Source organism: Vulpes vulpes, chromosome 13 (genome assembly GCF_048418805.1).
Source record: "Vulpes vulpes isolate BD-2025 chromosome 13, VulVul3, whole genome shotgun sequence".
Taxonomy (NCBI): Eukaryota; Metazoa; Chordata; class Mammalia; order Carnivora; family Canidae; genus Vulpes; species Vulpes vulpes.
In genome coordinates this window covers 28,844,095-28,861,631 of record NC_132792.1, presented here as the reverse complement: position 1 = coordinate 28,861,631, position 17,537 = coordinate 28,844,095, and the positions used below count along the sequence as shown (strand labels likewise).

The 17,537-nt window shown below is 35.5% G+C and overlaps 1 protein-coding gene across 2 annotated transcripts in view; it reads right to left on the bottom strand.

Annotated features, from left to right (window-relative positions):
- The window catches only part of ANGPT1 (angiopoietin 1), a 245,057-nt gene extending 227,787 nt beyond the window's left edge, over positions 1–17,270 (bottom strand). The window contains exon 1 of one of the 2 annotated variants that reach the window (XM_025994852.2): positions 16,392–17,270. In XM_025994852.2, the coding sequence (XP_025850637.1) occupies positions 16,392–16,688 (297 nt within the window). In that variant the 5' untranslated portion in view covers positions 16,689–17,270. The remainder of the gene's footprint in view (positions 1–16,391) is intronic. The other variant, XM_025994851.2, reaches the window with a different exon arrangement.
- Between the last annotated feature and the right edge of the window lie 267 nt (positions 17,271–17,537).

Sequence of the window (17,537 nt, the reverse complement as noted above, 5' to 3'; positions counted from 1 at the left end):
ATCATACAAAATCATATCTATAATATATGTAGAGCTTTTCTAAAATGGGAACAATGACAGTATCAATGTACAGATTTGCAAGGATCAAATAAACTAATACTTTTAAATTGTCTGTCCCAGGCTTGGTACATACTAAATTCTCAAAATATTAACTAATACTTTTTATCATTATAATTACTCAGGTATACAAACATAGCCACTCAACATTTTGTGGGCATTTTCTCTTGTCAAAATATGATTCTTAACAGATGCAGTCATGGTGTCAATGAAGACATAGCTTTTCTTTAGACAATCCTAGATTGGAGTGTCTGCTGGTTCTCATATTTACTGCTTGTCGGAGATTATGCATGGTTTATTCATTTGAAGTTGTGGATAATATTTTTATCTTTCAGACTTTTTTTAGGGTTAGAGTTCATAGGTACAAGGTATTGTAGTAAATACCAAAAATAATAGTATTTGTTTCCAGTGTTCCTGCTATGATAGCTACAATGAATATGTTCATATATATTGCTTTTTCACTTTTTTGAATTATTTCCTTGGGAATGATTCCCAGAAGTAGGATTACTGAGTCAAGGGTTATTAAAAAATAGTTATGTTCTTTATATTTACTGTTATCTTGTTTTCCAATAAGTTTCAACCAATATATAATGTAATAAGCAAAGCGCTTCATGTATTTAAAGAATGTTCCTATACCTGTTTCAATCAAGTCCACATCCTTTGCTCATCAGTTAAGAAGGGGAGAATCTGGGATGGATTTTATTGCAGGAATTCCAAACCTCTGGGAATTGAACAGATGCTGCTAACTCATTTTACATTTGGGAGACCACCAGTCAGCCGTGTTCAATAACAGCTTTCAGAAACATCTGGATTTAAACTTACAGCCTAAACATGACAGGTTAAGTAGTAAATAGTTATAAAATAGCTTCATGCCTTGATTCTCAAAAATCTGAATTCACTGAGGTTTTTACAATTTTTAGATGAGAGAAAAAATTGCAAATAATGTAAGCATTAAGACTCACATAAACTACACAGTATATCATTTTGGCATTATGGAATCTGGTCAACATGGAGTTTAGGAAGGCTCAGAGGATTTTTACAAATTTATTTTGAAGGTAAGAAAAATCCTTACTAATAACTATTTTACTCAAAGGAGCACAAAGGTATATGTAGTCTTCAAGTTATATTTATTGAATCTTAATTCATGTGAAACTGAAATAGCTTTAAAGAATAGAGGAAGGTAGTAAAAATTTTGGCTTACAAACTGATACTTATGACATTCTACTCATATTGTAAGCCTTACTGAAATGCTAGCTTCTGGAAGGCAAAGCTCATGCCTAATGTATTGCTCTTCAAGGATTACCATAGTAATAAGTACCAGAGTAAATCCTTGTATATATGCTTTTGGAAATGAGGGCTATTCCAGTCACTATTGTTGCATTTTTATATTACCTCCAAATTGAATGGCTTGTAACAACCATTTCATTATGCTCATTAGGCTCACAGACTATGGGTCAGGATTTCAGGCAAGGCACACTGGGAATGGGTTGTTTCTGCTCCATTATGCCTGGGACTTTAACTCCACATCTGGAGGTAATGTGAATGAGTGGGGGGTTGGAACATCTGAAGGCTCATTCACTCACATGTCTATAACCTGAGCTGGAATGACTCAAAAAGAAAGATGTGTTAACCAGAGTACCTACACATGGCCTCTCTCCATGGCCTGACTTCTTCACATGGTGACTTCAAGGTAGATGGGTCTCTAACATGGCTGCTCAGGACACCAAGCATGAATATTGTAATGAACAATTTGGAAACTTAGTTGCTTTTTATGACTCAGCCAGATTCAAAAAGAAGGGAATTCTTATGGCATAATTACATGCAGACATGATACTATTTATGACATAGTACTATATATATACATATAATGCTATTATAACCATCTTTGGAAAATATGACCAATAATTACCCTCTAATCTTGCTTTAACTTCAACTTCCATTCTTTCCATTGTATTAAATTTAAAAATTGTATTTTTTTTGCATAGTTTAGTACCCAAACATGGTGAGGATTGTTCTTTTGCTTCTAAATTTAAAAACTATATAGGATTTTTCAAGCCACACCTTCCTAAAAGATATGTGATACACCCCACTAGGTAGACAGCTAGAACTGGTGTGTCCTCCTGATAGAAAATTACTCCCTTGATGTTGATTTCTGAATTGCCCAGTAATCAGAAAAGAACTAAGCACACATTAATCTCATTTCCACAGGGGATATTTTGTATTTGAACAGGAGAGAAATTCTCAAAATATTTGAATTATTTAAAGTGCAAGCAATTTGATAGCCTTATAGAGTTTATTTGAATTTTGTAGTTGCCTCGGATATACTTTTGGCCATAACTTGCAAAGTTAGATACAATGGAAGACATTTCAAAATAGTAGAAGAATATATAGGGATACTTTGTGCTTAAGATATTTAATCTCCATAGTGATCTTTCCCCCTGTTAATGGCACAAATTTAATCTGTGAACTCAAAGTATATAAGCTTTAGTCCCATATGAAATATGATGATCACAAAATAATTTCCCTTTCTCTCTGATATGGAGTCTTCTTAGTATATATATATACTCAATCCTCAGTTAAGAGTTTTTTTGGGTGCTAGGTGTGGGATTTCCACTTCCACTTTCAATTTTATTCATTTATTTTAATCAAACTCTCCTTAGTTCATTAGTTTATCTTGACTATCATAAGAGATAATGGCAGTTCCACTTTCACAGTGTTTATTAATTTTCTGTTCTTTTTTTCTAAACATAAATGTGGGATCAATGGTTACTTTTATATACTGAAGAGCTAAACTGAACTAAACTAAAGACACACATGGCATATGGTCATTTCCCCGAAAATATTACAAACAGGACCTAATTCATAATGTTTAAATGTTAAACAATTTCCTTTATTGGCTATATTTTATTCCTATTTGGTCTTTAACTAAAAGAAATATACCCTAGCCCTACAATGCAGTGTTTATAAGCAGAAATGCAGATAAACTAGTTTAAAATATTATCTTTATTTGTATGCTCACATCTGGGTAACATCAATTGAGTTTGTGTAAGCAACTCACTTATTTGAAAAAAAAAAGTAAAAACAAGAATTAGTTATTTGCATCTGACATATTTTTAGATATAAATAGAATTTTGTATCTTGTCAGGAATAGTGCTAGGAAGTAGTTCTCCTAAGAACAGATTTCTTAAAGCAATTCCCATACATTTTGGCAAATTATTTCTATCTCTATAGCAGGTTATTTATTCTGAATACATTCTTCAAAAACTTAGAGGAAAATATCATTCATTTCAACCTCTTCCCTACTTCCCATCAATCAAAATTTGTTTTAATTTGTGAAGGAAAAGTGAAAGAGGCATGAACGATAAAGAGCTTTATATTTAGCTATTCAGAATGCCTGGGTTTAAATTCTACATGTGTCTCAAAGTAAATGTTATAATCTTATAAAATCATCATTGCATTGGTCCTCTGTTTGTTTATCTATAAAATGGATATGATAATACCTACTATTTATAAAAATGTGCTTTTCTGTTTGGATAATACTGCTTAATGAAGGTAGACTTATTAATATCCTATTTGTTACTAACCACCTTTCTTAAAGTAGAATGTCATTTTCACACTTGTTTTGCTGATAGAATATCTGATATCCATTGTCCTCTTTGCAGATAAATTGATTCCTTCCATACACAAAGCAATGTAATTTCATTAGCAGGACATATGACTATGCTAAATGGCTGAGGTAAATCACATTCTAATCATGTGTCCACATAAAGTACAAACTACACCACTAAATTTAGGAGTTTAATTCCCAGCCTCTATTAATATTTATTTGTGGGACGCCCCGGTGGCTCAGCGGTTTAGCGCCGCCTTCTGCCCAGGGCGTAATCTTGGAGTCCCGGGATCGAGTCCCACATCGGGCTGCCTGCATGGAGTCTGCTCCTTAAGTTAATAATTTCCGGCAAATTGGGAAAAGGTTCTGGTTATTCAGCTTTAACACTAATCTTTCAGACCACTTCACTGACTGAAAGTTGCCCCTAAATAATCTGAGCACTACAGCATGTATTTATTCGTGCATATATCCTACCAGTAGCTATGGAGCATCTACAACATTGATCTGCCACACACTGCTGATTGTCAGCATTCCATGGAAAACTCAGGTTAAGCAAACAGATACACAGTGAATCTTTTTTCTCCTTAATTGGGTTTTAATCTGTCCTACTATGTGAAGGTGGACGAAAAGCATGCCTGAATTCTACTTTGCTCTCATCCTATTTTGTGCTCTCTCTTCTTTTGAATCCATGAAAAAGAACTGTCAGAGGGAAGTTAGGGTAGTCTGGAGTCTTTCTACCTCATGTGGTTGATCATTAAGGGCTATAAAAGCTACCATCCTCAAAGCCCCAGCATCTGAGTCATCAGGCCTCCAAGATTAAAAAAGAGGGAGAATCATCACAATTCTCTGCAAGTAGCAGTCAGTGTTTTGGCCTTGGACCAAAATACCAGAAATATTTTAATTAATAGGGACAATGATAAATAAAATAGGAAGTGAGATAAGAGGTCATTGCCTGAGAAAACAAGGCTTTTCTTCTCATTTTTACAACTCTCTTGAATGACCCACAAAAGAAAGTGCATGCAAATAATATTTTAAGTTCCAGGATGTGCTTCTGCTTTTCCAAGAAGGAGTGCCCGCAGATAAATCTAAGAGGGAGGTCATTAAATTGAACGGAAGATATTTAGAATAGGCGCTTCACCCCATGTAAGGCAATTGTAAGCCTTTCTTTGTGTTTTAAAACTTTTTAGATAAATAGTCAGATTCAATTAAGCTCTGTAACTTCAAGAGATGGTGCTTCTAAGGAGAGAGGCAGGAGGGACTACAGATGTGGGATTCCTGGTCTGCTAACAGATCTGTGGGAGGGCAGAGAGAATTGGGCTATTGTGCTTCAATCAGCAACATCACTATGTGTCACAGTCAATTTAACCATGGAGCTTTAGAGTTAGGATGTGGACAAATGACTGAAACAGTACTTAAGAAAGGGGCACATACATTTAGTATGAAAGAATTAAGGGCTTAGGTGCAAAGACTACTACAGAAAAATATTTTAAAACAGACTTAAGGTTTGAAGATTGACAAGAGGAGACACCGTAAAAGTTGCTATAGGTAATCCCGTAGTTGGTTAAGAGCGTAGGTCATGGAGCCAAACTGCCTGGAGTTGCATGCTGGTCCCGCCACTCAGCCCTAAGTAATCCTGGGCAAGTTACTTCCCCTCTGTGCCTCAATTTCCAATTTGCCATGTGGGAAAATTATATTACTATCTACCTCACACTGGCTTTTGAAAGTATTCAATAGATTAAGACATGTAAAGTGTTTCCAAATGGCCTGATAGTTGTTTTACTAACATTTAACTATTACTATAAGCCAGAACTATCTCCAAGGAATCACTAATATTTACTTAACATTCACTGTGTTAGAGAACTTAATGGGAAGTAATTTATATGAATCTTTACTCTTAGCAATCACCTTATAATGTAGATATCTTTATTACCTCAGTTTGGTAATGAAAGTGAATGACTGGCACAGAAAAGTTAAGAAACTTGCCCAAAGTCACACAGGAAGGGAGTGATACTTTCAAGATTCAAATCCAGGCAGTCTGGCTTTAGGTACAACACACTTCATCACTGTGTAATCGTCTCTTTGACATAGAAAACCGTGGACATGAACTATACGTTTACTCTCTGTTTCAGTGGGGTTAGGTTTCTCAATAATAGGGGCTGTAGCAGATTCATCACTGCCTCCCAGTACCTAGCAGACTACATTGTGCATATTTAATTAGATAACTGATTACCTGGCTGCCTGTCCTGTTAATACCAGATGCTTAGTTCGATGGTCCACAACTAACTACATCCTAAAATCCCATGACAGAACTCACTGCCATCTCTTATGGAGCAGTCCTCCAGACACTGCTCTGGTCCCATGAGCCCTCACTGTGTCCCCTAGCCCCCAGTAAATGAACAGTCACCTTGTTCATTCACCCTCCCTCTTGGCCATCCTCCTTCTTGCACTTCTGCTCCATGGCCACCAGTACAAGGACGATCACGTAGAAGCTTACTGGAAACAATACCAGAGGAAAAAAGAAAAATGAAAAAGAAAGGCAGGCCAGGAATGAGTTGCTTTGAGTCCTTTTGTCTTTCCTGTTTGGAAGACTGCCTTGCATGTCTCTTTTCCCATTTTCAAGTCTCAGAGGTCTCCCACTTAGAATGGGAAATAGGCTTTTGAAAAAGCAGGCCACTGGGAAGTCAGAAACAATTATTAGGATGTCTATTTCTAACCTAGTAAAAAGGTAATAATAAATTAATATAAGGCTTGACTTTGGAGCTTTCACTCCTCAGTATATCAAAGGGCTATGTATTATTTATCTCCTAAAGAAAAAGAAAAAGCTCCACAGAGCTAATAGAATTGAAGATACTGCCTTCGTGTTGTTGTTCTCTCAGCACATTGTGAAACATTGCAGCTTAGGTGTGTTTGGAAAGTGGATTCAAGTTTGACTTTAACTAGTCTTAACTAAATTAACCTTTGCAGTCAAGATAAATGCCTTAAAAATAAATGCAAGTAATCTTACTGCCTTTTATTAATATTTCAGCACAAATGAATAAAAAAAAATCACAATTTTAAGATTCCTATTCCTGGTGTCATATTCTAGAAGTAAAAACAAAGATAAGCTAAGTAGACCTAACAGAAATCAAGGAAAATTTTGTAAATATGTAAATGCATTCTTAAAATTAAGATTTCCTGGGGCTCCTGGGCTATGTAGTCAGTTAAGCACCTGACTCTTGGCTTCAGCTCAGGTCTTGATCTCAGGGGCATGAGATCCAGCCCTGAGTCAGGCTCTGCACTCAGCAAGGAGTCTGCTTAGGATTCTTTCTCCCTCTCCCTTTGCTCCTACCCCTAGGACTCCCTCTGTCTCTAAAATAAATAAATAAATAAATAAATAAATAAATAAATAAATAAATCTTAAAAAAATAAATAAAATAAAATTTAGATTTCCTTTCATTATCCTTAACAATGAATTCTGTTCTAAGTGAATATGGTAGCTTGAGATATTTAATATTATCAACATAATTCATGTCCCTAAATTTAAAATAAAGAAATATAAGCTATCATGCAATTGAATAATTTAGAAGATAGATTAAATTATACAATGTGCCACTAATTGCCCAAGAGTTGTCTCTTATCTTGACATATTTTGTCAGGTTAAGTATGGGTGGGCCTCAGCATTTTGAACAACCTGTACTTTTGTATACTCAGTAACATTCTTAAACTATTTTGTACATGGCAGATTTGGACATTCTTACATCAACTTGCCAAAAAATATTCAAACTAACAAGTGTTATGATTCTTCCTGTCTGCCAGTAGATTGGTTTTGGCAGCTTTACCTAGCTAATATTTGATTATTTGAAAGTTTTGTTGCAGCCATTTTGAAACCATATTCCTTTGAACATATAGGGTCCCCTGGGGAATGCCTCTGGGAGAGGGGCCCAGGAAGAGGGTCCTGGCAGCACCCCTCTCCTCTAGCCCTTCCATTTGCATCTAGGTTACATATCAAGATTTTACCTAATAATTTGCTTGGAAATAGGGTTCCATTGCTAAGAAATATTTATAATTCATCAGTTCATTTGTTCAAAAATTTTAAAGTTAAAATTTTCAATTTTTTCAATAATGCATCTATTCAATAAATAGTAAAACTACTGATTATTATAGCTCTGTTCCTGTTATTTAAACATTTAGTAAAGTTGAAAAGCAAAGAGAAGATTGGTGACTCAGTAATAAGGATAAAATTCCCATGTCTTACATCTGTGCACTTGAGATAAGGTGGATGCAAGGCCTCCTGGGGTGCAGCATACACTTAGCTATAATAAATATCCACTGGATTTTAATCTAGTCAAACTATTAACAGTGAAGACAAGAACAGTATTAAAATGTTTTACAAAATCTTGGGACTCTCTCTCTAAAGGTTTGGAAATAAAATGTAATTTAGAGTTTTAAAATATTTATTCATTTTCTAGGAATGGAAACCCTCTAATAAGCTTTAGGGTCTAGTATTATGATTCAACTCATTCAGCTTTTCTGATCCTAGTGAGTTAAGCTACACATGTAACTAAATTTTAAAATACACTGTCTTTCAAACCTATCATTAACAATTCTACAGAAATAGACAATAAGCTTGCCTACTTGATAGCAGTGAGTTTGTATATATTTCTGTTTCAAGATATTCACATCTTACTTCCATTTTACTAATATTTTAGCTACTGATTTTCTTTAGAAACAACTTGATACTTATGCTAATTTGCATGCTCTTTTAAGAGTTCAGCACAGGGATGCCTGGGTGGCTTAGCGGTTGAGCATCTGCATTTGAGTCGGCGTGATCCCAGAGTCCTGGGATCAAGTCCCACATTGGGCTCCCTGCATGGAGCCTGCTTCTCCCTCTGCCTGTGTCTCTGCCTCTCTCTCTCTGTGTCTCTCGTGAATAAATAAATAAAATATTTAAAAATTAAAAAAATAAGAGTTCAGCACAAACTTAGGAATTGTATGCCAATGGAAATCTGTAATAAGTAACTTGTAGTCATATATATATATGTATATATATACACACACACAAGTAACACTTATTGCATTTATTTTACTCTATATTTATTCTACAATACTTACTGCCAAATATGTTATTGATTAAATCATTAGGTACCTACCTGTAGGATTATGTCTGGCTTTATATGTTTTATACCACTTTCTCTATTAACAATTACCTTTTCATATGTTTAAAGGAAGAAATCATCAGATCATTGAGATAGGCAACTAAGACCAAATGAGCCTGAAAACTTCTCACTTCTAATATTTCTGTGTAAGAATTAGAGAAAAGTATTTAGGTACAAAGTCTCAAAATATAAAGAAAAGATAATCCATGGTGTGCTTCATTCTTTAGAAACCTCTTTGATAAGGAAGAGGGACATATCTTTTGTACACTTTGTAAAGAGATTTAAACACTAAGAAGCCCTCCTCCCTCAGACCATGGGGCCAGAACCAAAGGGGGTTTGGAACTTCCAAACTTCACAGCAAACGATAATCTTATATTGGAACAAAAAGCAAGGATGACTCAGAATGTAATTAGGGTTGTGCATCTAAGCAAATGGTATTCAAAAGAAGAAAAGAAGAAAAGGACCAGGAAAAGGATGCTAATGTTTTCACAGAGACACAAGGCCATGGCAGAATGAAAACAAAATCTTCTTAATTATCAAATTATAACAGGGGCTGAGGAACGTCTGTACATTGTGGCTGAACACCTACTTGTTACTCCTCCCCTCTCATCATCTACACAAATGGGAATACTTGTAATGTTTATATCTAAAGCAAATCATAGAAGGAGGAAAGGTTTCTAAATAGATTGAACTTAAGAGGCTGTGCTGAAGCCCCACTTCTATGAAAACAGAATGCCTCTGATGTTTTGTCAACATTACCGCTGATACCACAACCAACAGGTTGAGGCAAGTAGATAAAGCAAAGGACTCCGGCACCTGGACTTGGTAAACCCAGAGGCTGATGATCTGTACTGTTTTTCAGGTGCTTTTTCTTTTCTCACATGAATTTGCTTCTGGAATATTTCTCTGTCCACATAAGGATGGGCAGGAGAAAGAAAAGACATGAAATTTCCCTGCCTGTACTCTAAAATGTCACCTCACAGCATGTCCCCAATACCAAGCCAAGAAATGGCTTACTCAGGCTCTTTGCCAACTGGCATGAACCTGAAGATTACTTGATCTCCTAGAGGGTGATCTTTTTCCCACACAACAAACCTCACAATTTACCTTGCAATGGTCCCAATATTAATACCATATTCCTTTTGTGATATAGAACAGGGGTCAGAAAACTTTTTTTTCTGTAAAGGGCTGGATATTGAAGTTTAGGATCTGTGGAGCTTTTGATCTCTGTTGCAACCCCTCAATTCTGCCTTTGTAGGAAGAAGGCAGCTATAGACAATGCATAAACAAATGGGTGTGACTCTGTTCAATAAAACTTCATTTATGAATACATAGACAACACATTAAGGAATGGTTGTGGTTGTATTTCAATAAGACTTTATTTACAAACACCAGTGGCTGGCAAGATTTAGCTCAAGGGCCATAGTTTGCTGATCCTTGATATAGAGATGGAGATTCAGAAAATTAAAATTTCTAAAACTATATATTTAAATGGGTAAAAGATGGAATATAGTTGAGTCTTATTTTCATATGTATATTTGATTATAATCCAAGTCTACTCATGGAATCCATTCATTTCTCTATTCATTAAAAACAAAAAAAGTATTCTTTTCAACTATTTTCCAGGTATTGTCCTAGGAAAGAAGATCTGTTATTTAAAATAATAAATAAAAACTAGTTAACAAGACAGGCAACATCTACCTCACAGAGTGCAGGGTCTGGGAGAATATATTTTACATATATTTACTGAGGTCCTACTCTCTGTTGTGCATTCTTCTAGCAGTAAGGTATACTATGGGTAACAAGACAGACAAGGACCTCTTATGGCATTTACATTCTCAATAGGTGGAGAAAGAATAAATAATGTGACAAACAATAAGCAATAAAAGGTCACATAGTGATAAATGCCATGAAGAAATGATATAGTATTATATGATAAAAAGCCATTTAGGAGAATGTGGGAAGGTGGTAGGTAATAGTACTCAGAAAAGACTTTGTGGGAAGGCAGTAGGTAATTGTACTCAGAAAAGACTGTGGGAAGATGACTTCTGAGCAAAGATCTGAATAAAAAGAAAGAGCTAACCATGCCATGATCTGGAGGAAGAATTTTCCTAGATAAGTAAACAGCATGTAAAGCCCCTCAGACAGAAATAAGCTGGTCTGTTGGAGAAATAACAAGAAGGCTAATGTCATGAGTAACTGAAATAAAGGAAAGGTGATGATAAATCATGAATCTAGAGAGGAATAGGGGGCAGATCATCTAAAGCCTCATGGTAAGGAATTTGGATTTTAGTCTTACATAATGAAAAACTGTAGGAAAATTTTAAGGAAATGAATGATACATTCTTATCCAGTTTAGATTACACTGAACAGATAATTATATATGAGGTGAACACTATTTAAAAAATGTGAAATGGCACAGTCAGGGGTAAAAAAAGGCTGTAATCACCCATAGTAAAGGACCTACTTGCCCTGGTCCTACAACCTGAGATCTGCCAATGTAGAATTTGAGGAGAGGCTTGCTCTTTCCTATAGACAAATCCAAAAGACTATTATAACTCCAACTGCCAACATCTAAGGCCCAGAAAGGTTTTTCTGCCTTCTTGGATCTTTTAATTCTAAAAGATAACAAGCAAAAAATAAAACTTAACTATTTGTTGAAAAGTTAATGCAGACATATTAACTAAAGACTTCCTCTTTGGCTTGAAAACCTAGGGTTAATCTCAAATGAACTTGGTAGGGACATTTCTACAACTGAATTTAAAAGGAAATTATTCCTTTAATCTTTCTTGGCAACTGCCATTTTTTCCTACCTCTGTGTGTAAATCATATATGCATATTTTTCCAAGTTTAGTGACAAATTTTTAAAAACATACTTATCAATTGCCTGCTTTTTTCACACATTAAGGAAACCTCCTCCTCCAAATGTTCAAATAAAACATAGAACATCCTCTTGGCTTATTTTGCATCACCAGCCACCAAAACAATGCACAGATGAGAAATCATTTCCAGTTACTTAATTCACATATGCATATATTACATGTAAATATGTGTCATTATTGCATGCAGCAAATTGTTACCTACTGTAGGTACTTTGGTACCTACAAAATTATTTTTCCTCCCAAAGGAAGGTCTAACTGACCCCCAAGTAACCTAGCACAAAGGATTCAAGCAAACTGTGGCATCTAAAAATAGTTACAAGTTCTCTTAATTTTCATTATTTTAGCCCAGCACCACACACTTGAGCATTTGGTGTCTTTTATTTTTATATTATGATAACAGAGATATTGTTCAAACACTCAATAAACATTTCAGATATATATGAAAAAACATTAACTACACTCGAGGGGACTCATAGTCTGAGTAGGAAAACAGGCCTCAAAACAAATAATAAAAATGACAGCAACCACATAACATGGAAGTGCAGTGCCTTCATGATACATCCAACTTATTCTGATAACACTGGAGAGCTCAGCCTGGCAGGGAAATGGAGTGCAGGTACATTTCCTAGAGAACTGGTAACAAAGCTGACTCTTAAAGAATAATTAAGTGGACAAGATAGAGTGATGTAGAAGTTTTTGAGATCCTAGGTCATTGGCTAAATACAATTTGAATAATTAATAACCACCTACTCTAGACCTAATATCTTTTTTTTTTTTTTTAAAGATTTTATGTGCTTATTCATGAGAGACAGAGAGAGAGGCAGAGACATATAGGCAGAGGGAGAAGCAGGCTCCCTGTAGGGAACTCTAGACGGGGACTCCATCCCCAGTACCAGATCACTCCCTGAGCCAAAGGCAGACAGACACTCAACTGCTGAGCCACCCAGAAATCCCTAGACCCAATATCTTTTTGATGAATATCAGGACAAAAGTAATTATAGAATGTAATACTTGCCTAAATGATAACTTACAATCTAGGGAGGTAAAATGTACATCCAAAACAAATTGTTAATAGTACATGGTAAAATATAGATTGTAACACATAGACAATGCATCCATTTGTTCATTCAACAAATATTTATTGTCTATCTGCTATGGACTATACACTGCTTTAGTCACTAGTCTCATGGGGTCATAATGAAGTGGATATTAATATGGGTTAATATCTGTAATACATGAGTTTTAAAAAGATCATCATAATTCTCTGAAACAAAGAATATAAGTAGAGGATATTGTTAGTCAAAAAATGTCTTTAGAAATATTTAGCTAAGTACTTAAGTAAAAATTTTTCATCTATTGAAATATTCTGGATGGCAATTCATAACATATTTTCTACTAATAATCATCAACTCATCAATTTTAAATAGCGTAAAATATTTACAATAGTTAGACCTTTGTTGTCTGTTATAAGGCATGTTTTTTACTCTTTATTTATGCTTTCAACAACAACAAAAAGACATCATTTAGCAAAGGCAAAGGACTTCCTAAGCATTCCTCCAAATGATAGAATTTACATGTCTTAAATCTGAGTCTTTAAATATACATATTTGTGAATTTCTCGGATATAGGAGAAAGAAAACAATAATTCAAGAAGCATGAGATATAAGGTAGACATTAAACACTAGACATTTCTCTGGTATAGATACGTAGAAGGGAATCACAAGAAAGTGGCAAAGCACAAAGGCCATTTGTACTTAATGTTATTATCCCAAGACCTGGTCTCAGGTATTGGGTATGGTTTACTAATAGTTCTGAAAAGGACCATATGATTGAAGAGAGTCAAATGTAGACATACAGCCCAGGTGATTTTTTAGCCTATTATTTATATTGCTCTAGCCATCTGATAAGTGAGAATAATGCTATCAACCTAATTCATAATTAGTGTTAATTGACAGGTTACTAGACAAAGTTGATCTCCTCGAATGAAACCCATGATAGCAAGAGACAAGTGCCATGACAGTTCCAACACTTAATGTATGACCAACACATCATTTTCCCCTTGCATTCTTTCTCATCTTGTTTAGTTGCAAAACCAGAAGGGTTGAGAAATGACATTCGACCATGTAAGTCTCATAAAGGGACTTTTATTTACTGAAGTCAGTATCTTGTGAAAAATATTTGTAAAAGAATTTAGTTTACCTAACTTCACAGAAGGTATCAGATTAACATAAATTATCATTTAGCTGCATCTAGCATTGATAACAGGCATCTTGCATCAAAACCTTCCTGATAGTGATGCCATGAGCTGCATAATAATCACCATGCTTTGATTAATTATTTTGCTGAATCAACTGCATTTACACTGATAGCCTCAGTTTTTTGCAGTGCATTGTTTTTTATCCTAACATAACCATTCGGAATTAAAATGTAAGTAGTACAATTGGCAGTACTAAGCATACCAAATAGTTACAGTAAAAAGATTTCCATTTGAATTATCAAAATAAATACATTACAAGAAATCTAGAACCTAAAAAAAAAAAAAAAAACTCTAATTAAGGGAAACTTGAGACAGCTTTTTAGCAAGTTCTTTGCTGAAAGAATTTATTTGGTTTCTTGATCCTCCTACCAATCGCATTAACAATGACAAAAGATATGCAAATTTAAACAGACAACAGTCAAGCCAAACTGCTCTGACTCAACATCAACAGGGACATTTTCAGCATATAATCAGCTAGATTCACATTAGCCAGGGTCAATGTAACCAAAGAACATTTGCATAGTTATGCTTGGCTATAATCTGCAAACTATGCCATAATCACTGACCAAGAAGAATGCAAACAAAAATTAAATTTATTTCACACAATAAATTAACATATGGAACCTGTGCATGATATAAGCTCAACAGAATCATATATTTACACTATCACTGCTGAATAATTGCATGGCAAAAAAAAATATATATATATATATATGTATTACTACGCCTGAATCACCATTTTGGCTACATGTTGTAAGTAAACAAAATATTACATTTTTGGTAGAATAGCTCATTCAGGACAATTTGGGACTAAATTTCCCTCCCCAGCCCCTTCAAAGAATCCAGACTAATTTACAATGATTGAATTCTCAATTAAAAACCCAATGGATGCTTTATTGAGAATAGTAATAAGCTGTTTGACCACATTAATTTGTGTACTATTAAAATAAATTTTGCCAAAGAAAAAACAGACATTCTATTATAAACTGCTGCTATAATTAGTGCCTGAAATTTAAAACACAATTATCAAAAGCCTTCAGAATTCTTTTTGCTTTCCACTCTTCTGTCCCTATTGGTTTTTTTCACTTGTAGTCTACAATAGAAAGATTAACTACACTTTCAGGTTTAGAAACTCTGAACTACCTAGTTTCAGTTATTTGTCAAATAAAGTATCAGTGATGTTAGTTCAGTCCCTAGTGGACAAAAGTATAATAACAGTTACTTGGCATGATTCAGCAGGCAGTGCTTTAAGGGAGGGTGACAACACAGGGGAAAAAAATAGAACATTTGTCCTCTCCTTATCTTCTTAAAGGGTCTGCTCTGTTAACAGACTAATTTAAAGGAGACTGGACTGGCCATGTTCCTACATATATGCACCAAACGAATTCTTAGCAAAGATCCCTGGGAGAGGAGCATTTTCACCAATGTGACATTGCCACCCTTTGATTGACATAGTTGAATATGCTTGTTATCTGCTGTTTACCTGTTACACAATTAAACAGAGAGCAAAGAAACAAGGAACCGCAGGAAGTGTGTTCATATTTTGAAAGACGTATTTTCATTGGAAACTTGTAAATTGTTTATAGAGAAAAATGGAATAAAATGTTCATTTTGATTTTTTTAAACGAGGATTAACTGCACACTCAACACTGACATTCATCTGGATACTTAGACTCCCATGTGACACTGTTGGTAACCAGTGTCCTGAGAAAAGACTTATTTCAGGAAGACAGCAAAGCCCATGTTGTGCTCAGCTCAAATCTGCAGGTGCACATTTTTGGGAAGAGCAACTGCCAGCTCAACCTCTCCTTTCACACTGGCCGGCCAGACAACCTGCCTGAAGAATTCACTTTAAAATCTACCTTCCCGATTTTTTTCTCAAGGACGGCAAAAATAGATGACAGAACCTTGTCCTCTACTATTCTGCTACTTGCCAAAAGTATATACTTAGACAATTACTCCAACTAAATATACTTTATATATACTCTCATTTCATATTAACTTGACTAAAAGTTGAAAAAATAAGTATTTGATGACAATTTCTCACCCTAGCTCCATAAAATTTCCTGGTGTTAATCTATTTGATCCTAAATTGGTATTTCATTATTTTCTTTTTTCACCATCTCAAGACATTCACTTTTTTTTTTTAATTGAGCTCTGTCAGTCAGAAAAATCAAGCTCAATTTTAAATAAGAGGAAACCAGAAAGGTCATAAAATGTGCCATTGCTGGCACACAAACTGGTTGCCACTATACCTTTAGAGGGTTGCACAAGCCTGAAAACCGTGGCTCACCCATGAAGTCACAGGGATAGAACAGGCTTGCATTTGCAAATACTGCCCCCCCAGGAGCAAAAGGTAAACACACAAATGCCCCCCTAGGGAACTCTAAGTTAGCTGCAGTGCAACAACGGAAAAGGCTCTGTGCAATTAGAAACTGAAAGCGATCACTTACTTTTTGCAGCCACTGAGTATAATTTTCCATCACATGCTCCAGATGTTGAAGTTTCTGGGAAGAGAAATCCGGTTCCACGTGTGGAGCATCTCTCTGCAGAGCGTTTGTGTTGTACTGGTCTGTCGTACTCTCACGACAGTTCCCGTCGTGTTCTGGAAGAATGAAAGTGTAGGCACATTGCCCATGTTGAATCCGGTTATATCTTCTCCCACCGTTTTCTGGACTTCGGCGCTGGTTGCTGCACCCTATGTGAGTCAGAATGGCAGCGAGGAAAGCAAAGGAAAGGAAAACTGTCATTGTACTGCCAGCACTCTCTTTCCGTGCCGCTCGCAAAACTTGCTCCTTTCTTCTGACCTTTAAACTAGTTTTTATTTTAGGTAAAACTGCTTGATTGACTTTTCCCCCTCAAAGAAAGCTTTTGAAGAAGAATCACAGAAAACTAGCCATTTGTTAGCTTTGTGCTAAAATGTTTTTTTTTTTTTTTTATTTCACTGTAATGGTAGTTTCCTTAGTTAAAACTTGAGATATTTATTGCATAGTAGCTGAGATTTATTGTTTCCTCTCTGTGTAACCGTTCAGCGTGGAGCCTGCCTGAGTCAGCTGCGTGTACATATTCTAGACCCTTTCCCCTACCCTATCTGCAGCAGATCTGCTATTTTCTCCCAGACCTCAGTGAGTTTTATTAAGGTTGCACATCCAAGCCAAGCTGGAAGCAGGCAGCCTTTCACAAGATGACTTGACAGGAATGCATGAGTGTGCCCCTATGCTAAGGATTGCTGAAGGCTTGGAGCAGCGGATCATCTTACAAATTGGCTAGATGCGCATGACCTCGATCATGTATGGCCCTCCCGCCCCTTCCACAGACAATTGCCTCCAGCCTTTAGCAAATTCACGGCAAATCAATAAATAGAGCAGTCCACCTTAATACACTTTTGCTGTGCATGCTGACCTACTAAAACCTAGCAAACTAGCAGTATGTTTTTGAAGTTACTATTTAATTGGGGAACTCTAAGAAAAAAATTGGCATGATGTCCAGTAAAATAATTTTTTATAGTGAATGACAAATCTGTATAAGTACTACTTAAAAAATATTCTTAACTCAGAAAAAGATATTAAAAACCATTTTTAGAGAAGGTATTCTCTCGT